Raw genomic sequence first — 6329 nt, 5'->3', positions numbered from 1 at the left:
AGGAAGGGCTGGGTATCACCCCAGGGGAGGGAGCATCCATGGAAATGAGAGGTGAGCTGGCTCTTCCAAGCAATGTTTTCCCTTCAATGTTAAAAGGGAAGAAAAATTCAGAAAAAAGAACAACAAAAAGCAAGCCCAAATCCACATGAAAAAAACCCTGCCACTTCTGGTAGCTTTTCTGCAGAAATAGTTGTCCCCAGGGGAGGTGGAGAGGTCTGCAGAGTCCTTCCTCTGATGCCTGCTCCAGGAGACGCTCCCGCAGCTCTGGGGACATCTCAGCATCACGAGTTGCTGAATTTTGCCAAGGCTGACCCTCACCAGCTTTGCTCCAAACCACCCATTTCTTGTCTGCATCTCCCCCGTGTGTGCTGCATGGCCACCATCCCCAAGGGCCGCCACTAAGGAAAGGGGCAGGTGTGAAGCCCCATCCCAGGGACGCTGGGCCACCACCCCAGCAGCGTCACCCAGCTCCATGTCCCCTCGCAGACCACCCTGCCCTGGATGCGCTACGTCGCCGTCGCTTGTGTGGTCGGCATCATCGCCGGCTTCTGCATGGGACCAGGTGGGTCTGGGGCCAACGGGAGCGGGGGGCAGTGGGGTGGGAATGGGGGCCCCAAAACAGCATGGAGCAGCAGGGTCTGCAGGCAGGAGGCAGGACCGGTGCCTTGGCCCCTTCCCCATGGCCAGGCCCTGGTTTATCATGCTGCACCCCGTGAGCGAGACCCCACCACAAACCCCTTCAACCCCACGCGTCCCTGGAGCATGATCCACCTCCTCCTCCTCATCCCTGCTCCTAGGCCAAGTGGGGAGAAATCCCTGGCAGCCTTCCCCAGACCTCTCTGGAGGTGTCACCCACTCCCATCACCGCGCGGCTGCTCAGCATCGCCCTGTCCCTAACCGAGCACACGGGTGCGAGAGCGGGCTCCAACAGTGAGGAGGGAAACCTGGACCGGTTTACCCAGTTGATGTATTAGCAGAGCTGTTAACAGATCTATAATTCATCCTCAGCCCAGACTTTATTCACTGTAATTACATCTTTAATTAGGATTTCAATGGCTCATTGTTCACAAACAATGATGAATAGGAGTTTTAAAACAAAAAAATACATATCTCTGTTCTGGGCGAGCTGTGAGTAAGAGTCCATCAGGGGCTCCGCTCCTCCCTCACTTCTTAGCACCTTTTTTCGGTTTATCTTTTCCCTTGGAGATTCTTTTATAAAGAGGACTCAGTCAGCCCTCTCCCAGGCAGTGCAGGCAGTGAGACCCCAGGCATGTCACCACATCAAATACAGTCCCCTGCCAGACCCCTGTGTGCCCTGGGATGCCTGCTGGACCTCGGATCCCGCTCTCTAGCAAAGGGACGGTCCTGGGACCCAGGACTGCCGGCTCAGTGACACGCGGCAGGAGGGGCTGAGTCCTTCTGGGAGAAGCACCCACAACCTGTGTCCCATTTTTAGTGGCCAAGTTGGCTTGTGCAATCATTTCCAGTCATTCTGGGTTTTTTCGCTGTACATGGGAAGAGTCGGTTGGAAAATGACATTTCTGTGTCCTGCGGGAAATTCTGATACTTGGAAATGTGGTTGCTTCTTTCCTGCCTAAATCAGCTACATCATCGACAGAAGCTAATCAATAGAAGGAAATTTTCTAAACTGTTTTGATCAAGGGAGGCTGGAAAGGGCGTTATGGAGGGCATCCAGAACACGTTTCTCTGTGCCTGTGATCTATATGAGATTTAATATATCAGCATTTAGGCAAGTTATTGCAAAACGAGGATCCAGATGAAATGTTCCACCTTGATTTTAACTCTGCCTGAAACTTTCCAGTCAAGTGACTTGTGAAACTGGTCTCAGCACCCAGCAAGGTGCAACTGGGTTATGTCAGGGGGGACATCACCCACCCACCGAGATGGGTCCCAAAGGGGCACCAAGGGCAGGACACTGATCCACCTATCCCCGCGCTCCCCATCCCCTCCAGCCCTCCCAGCATGACCACTTTGACCTGTGGGTCTTGCTGGGCTCCAGCCCTTGGGCCACAGGACTGAGATGGGCAGGACCTGTCGACCCCAGGAGTCCCTGAGGCAGCCTGTCCCCCCTACCCTCCATCTGTCCCCTCCCTCTGCAGCCGGTGTCCCCTTCCTGATGACAGCTGAGCTCTTCACGCAGTCTCACCGCCCTGCTGCCTACATCGTGGGGGGATCCCTCAACTGGCTCTGCAACTTCACCATCGGCTTCATCTTCCCCTTCTTGCAGGTACCAGTCCAAAGGGGCCGTGGGAAGAGGAGGGGATGGACATGGCCCTGCTGCTCCCACAGGATGGGGTGCCAAGCCAGGCTTAACCCAAGGGATGGCCATGCTCCTGGTTTGGCTCAGTGCTGGCCAGAGCCAGCCTGGGAGGGGTGATGGGAGAGGATGCTGCCTTGTGCCATGCCCAGCTTGGGGGTGCCCGTCTCTCTGCCCCGTCCCTGCTCTCTTGTCCCCAGATATCAGCCGGTGCCTTTTGCTACCTGGTTTTCTGTGGCGTCTGCCTGCTGGTGGCCCTGTATGTCTACCTCGTCATCCCTGAGACCAAGAACAAAACCTTCATGGAGATCAGCCACATCTTTGCCACTCGCCACTCCTTCCACTCCATCTCAGCCCACCTCATCGGGATGATGAAGCTCAATGGCTACGGGGCCTTGGAGAGCAGCTCCCAGGAGGGCTTGGGATCCAGCCTGCCCTGACCTGAGTGGGCTGGGGGGGACAGGGATGGTGGAGGAGACTCAGGGCTGGAGAGAGAAGTGGGGGCCAATTTGCTCGGACTTGTTCAGCTCTGGATCTCCCAGGACATCTCACCATGCCGCAGCCTGTGGCCAGGATGAGCCCTGTTGATGCACCAGGATTACACTGACCGCTGCGCATTGCCCCTGTGCTGGAAGAGATGCCCTCCCAGAGACAAGGGAACCTCCTGGGGGCAGGGGCTTCACATCACTCTTGGGTATGTGGACTTGCCAAGAGCTGCCCACAGGAGGTGTTTAATAAAAAGCATTGCCTCTAATGCCATCATTTGGCAAGCACAGCCTGGGACGGCAGCAAGCTGGAGTGTGCTGGCATGGGTGGGTGCTCCCCCAGTGCCAGGGAGGAGCAGGATGGGGTGGAGGGGCTTGTCCTCCTCCCCACTGTGCCTGGCTGGAAAGGTCAAAGTTGCCCCACATTTCCTAGGAAGAGTGGTCGGGGTGGCTCCCGGGCTCTTGCGTCTCACCCTGAGTTGGTGATGCAAACCCAGAGGTTGTTGCAGAAGGGACATGGAGCAGCTCAGAGCTGGGGGGTGACTGTCAGGCCACCCTGCCCCTCCACAGCCTGCTGGAAGCCCCTCGCTGCGTGGCCTCAGGTGCTGGCCCTGCAGAGAGGGCTCCTGTGGGACCCTTGCACCATCCCAAACTCTGCCAAGGGCAAAGGGGTCCTGGGTGCACCCACATCCCTTTGCTGCACCCCATGAATTGCTGTGATCCCAAAGGGCTCTCGAAGCATGACCTCTCACACATCTCTGCCCTGAATCCTGGGGGCTGTGTTGGGGGCTGCCCTGTTATCTGGGACAGCCATGGGCATGGCAGTTGCATGACTCAAGACCCTCACAGCAGCTCCCACAAACACCATGGGGTTGGGGACTTCCAGGCCAGCAGATCCTCAGGGAACTATGGTTTGCAGGGAAACTACAATATTTTGCTCTGGTAAGAGGTAAATGCCAGGCAGTGGGGAAGACTGTGGCCAAAACCTTCTAATGCCAATGCAAGCATGATTTATTTTGTTGCGAATAATTTAGCCCTCTTTTTTCCAGTTGTCCACTCTGTGACGGGCCCACAGCTTGCATGTTTGGTGCTCAGGGTCACTTGGTGAGGAGCTCACCCTCTCTGCATCACTTGGCAAAGCCTTGGGGGCCTCCAGGGGTGGTTGGGCACTGGGTCCGTGGGGACAGGGACTGGGCCATACTGGGTCCCCAGTGCCCGGTCCCAGCCTCTCTATCCTCAGCAGCCGGCTGGGGCTGTCCTGCCTCTCGAGCCATTTAAAGGACGTCAGTCAAAGCAGGGGTCACGGCTCCACAGCATCAGTCCCTTCCCACTCCATCTCCCTCCCGACTCAGCTGCTCTCGGCAGCAGAACAGAGCGGTAAATATGTGCAGCATTACATATGTATAATGGAGTGTAAATAACCCCAAAAAGTGCATTGTAAATAGACTCCAAGTTTATCCTTTATTAATGAGGCACTGAGTGCCCTGCTGTTTTAGAGCAGCGAGACTTTCATAATATCAAAACCTAAATTACACTTGTGTCTCTCATTCCCAGCAAACGACAGCATCATTTCAGGCCTCTTTGCCACTTGTATTTATTTATTCTGGTATTTATTTATCTCTCCCACCCAGCATGTGGGGCAGCTTGGAAGATGCCCCCTGCCCTCCATGTGGGAGGCAATGGCCTCCCTGGGAGCAGCCCCCCATCCTGGGGTCCTGGTGTAGCCAAGGAGCAAGAGTGTTGTCTTATGGCCAAGGACTGCTCTGTGCTGGCTGGTGAGATGGGGCAGACCTGGGAAACATGGGGTCAGGACCCATTTCTGCCAGGGCTTCAGACACTACCAGAGCCAGAAGTCCCTTCTTTCCAAGGACTGGAAGTCACTGGCAAATTCCGATGGTGCCTTTTGGGTCTTTTCTCCTGGGGACCCTTTTGAGGGTACTGTGCCAAGGGACATGTCCATCCTCCTCCCATCAGGGTCTGGAAGAGTGGGAGCGAGGAAACACTATGCTCATGGGACACTAGCTTCTCATCAGCTTTTTCTTCAGGATATTGGGGCAGGATTTCTGTTTGGGGCTGTCAGTCCAAGCTGTCCCCTGCCACTGATCTGGTGGGTGAAAATCCTGTAAAAGCAGGATTTGGGCTTCTCCTCTGCTTGCCCTGTCCAAGGAGCCATTCCCAGCTGCTCCACTGCAAGCTTCTCACCCAGGATATGGCTGGGTGAGCTCCGAGCTGCTTCCCCATGTCCAAAGCTGTTCTCTGGATTCAGGCCTCCAAAAGCACTGATTCTGCTTGGTAAAGGGTAAGGCTGTGTCAAAACAGACCTTGAAAGATTGGAGAAGGTCCAAAGAAGAGTCCGAAAAATTACTTTGATGCCTGGCAATGCTCCTGAGCCTCTTTAGGTTTGCAGAAATGAAGATGAAGATTACTTTCTCCAAATGCTAAGTGCCGCCTTCTGATGTACTCGATGCCAAAGGCTGGGTGAGTTTCAGCACTGAGGTATACATGTGGAGGGCTGGAGCTGAACCCAGCCAAACTGGAAAGGGAAAGAAGGCCCTGGTTTGAACTCTCCAAATACTTTGAAGTGGGGTCCTCAAGGAAATGGTCATGACCCATCACTGGATATCTCCAGATCCTGCAGGGAATCTCTCCTGGAGGGTGCCTGGCTCAAGGTGAATGGTCACATCCTAACAGGGAAGCTGAAGAAAGGGTGCTGGACACACCTGGGTGTGGTGCTGGTGTCCCTGTGCCAGCACTGGTGGCTGGTGAGGCAGCAAGTGTCTCCATGCCATGGTTGAACAAGCTGAGGAACATTTGCACCCTGCCAGTGCTCAGTCCCTATGGCTCCAGCAGGGATGGGCTCCTGGGGGATGGATCCTGCTAATGATGGGGACCCACTAAACCTCTGAGGCTGAAACCTTCTTGCACTGGTTTCACCAGGTGTCCTAACAGTGAACTGTCCCTGTCCTCTCAACAGAGGTGCCTTCGCTCCCCCAAAATCTCATCTGACTGCAGAGGCTCCATCAGGGACCAGTTTTGAGTAGGATGCGGTTCCTGCATGCTTTGAGCAGGGTGAAAGCTCTGCTCCTGCCTCCTTCCATGTTGTGAAAGGGGAGCTGGAGCAGCCCCCCAGAGGCGGGTGTAGGACTGGTCCCTGCCCCTTCTCTTACCAGTGGAGGAGAGCCTCTGGAGCTGAGCACTCCCATAAAGAAACTTGCTGCTCGATGGTACCCGAAACTGCCCCGCAGTGTCACACCCCAGCCCTGGGGACCCCAAGGCAACTCATGATGCTGCGGTGGAGGGCTGAGCCCCCAGAACAACCCCTCCTGGGCCGGTCTGGCACCGTTGTCCCCTCAGCCCAGCTGGGTTCGTGCATGTTTTCCTTGTACATGCTTCCAGCACAGCAGTCACGGGAGGAGGATGTTTCCCCTTGGGGGGCATTGCCCAGGGGGAGGTTGGATTTCAAAGAGCCCCTGTGTCTGCAGCCTGGGCCCTGGACACTTCTGAGCTGTTTAGGGGGTGGGGGGTGAGTTACCCCTCCCAGCTGCTCAGAGCCATTCAAAGCAGGG

General features: G+C 55.7%; 1 protein-coding gene across 1 annotated transcript in view; it reads left to right on the top strand.

The window, feature by feature from the left end:
• Positions 1-2718, top strand: part of LOC104159232 (solute carrier family 2, facilitated glucose transporter member 9-like) — a gene marked incomplete at its 5' end in the record, with an annotated part of 6479 nt that extends 3761 nt beyond the window's left edge. The window contains 3 exon segments of the mRNA XM_009697081.1: positions 433-562; positions 2121-2248; positions 2479-2718. Of these exon segments, the coding sequence (XP_009695383.1) occupies positions 433-562; positions 2121-2248; positions 2479-2718 (498 nt within the window).
• Positions 2719-6329: the final 3611 nt, after the last annotated feature.

The sequence above is a fragment of the Cariama cristata genome, unplaced genomic scaffold (assembly GCF_000690535.1).
Source record: "Cariama cristata isolate BGI_N322 unplaced genomic scaffold, ASM69053v1 scaffold30663, whole genome shotgun sequence".
NCBI lineage: Eukaryota > Metazoa > Chordata > Aves > Cariamiformes > Cariamidae > Cariama > Cariama cristata.
The sequence above is the reverse complement of the archived record's forward strand: the minus strand, read 5'-3'. Positions and strand labels throughout refer to the sequence as shown.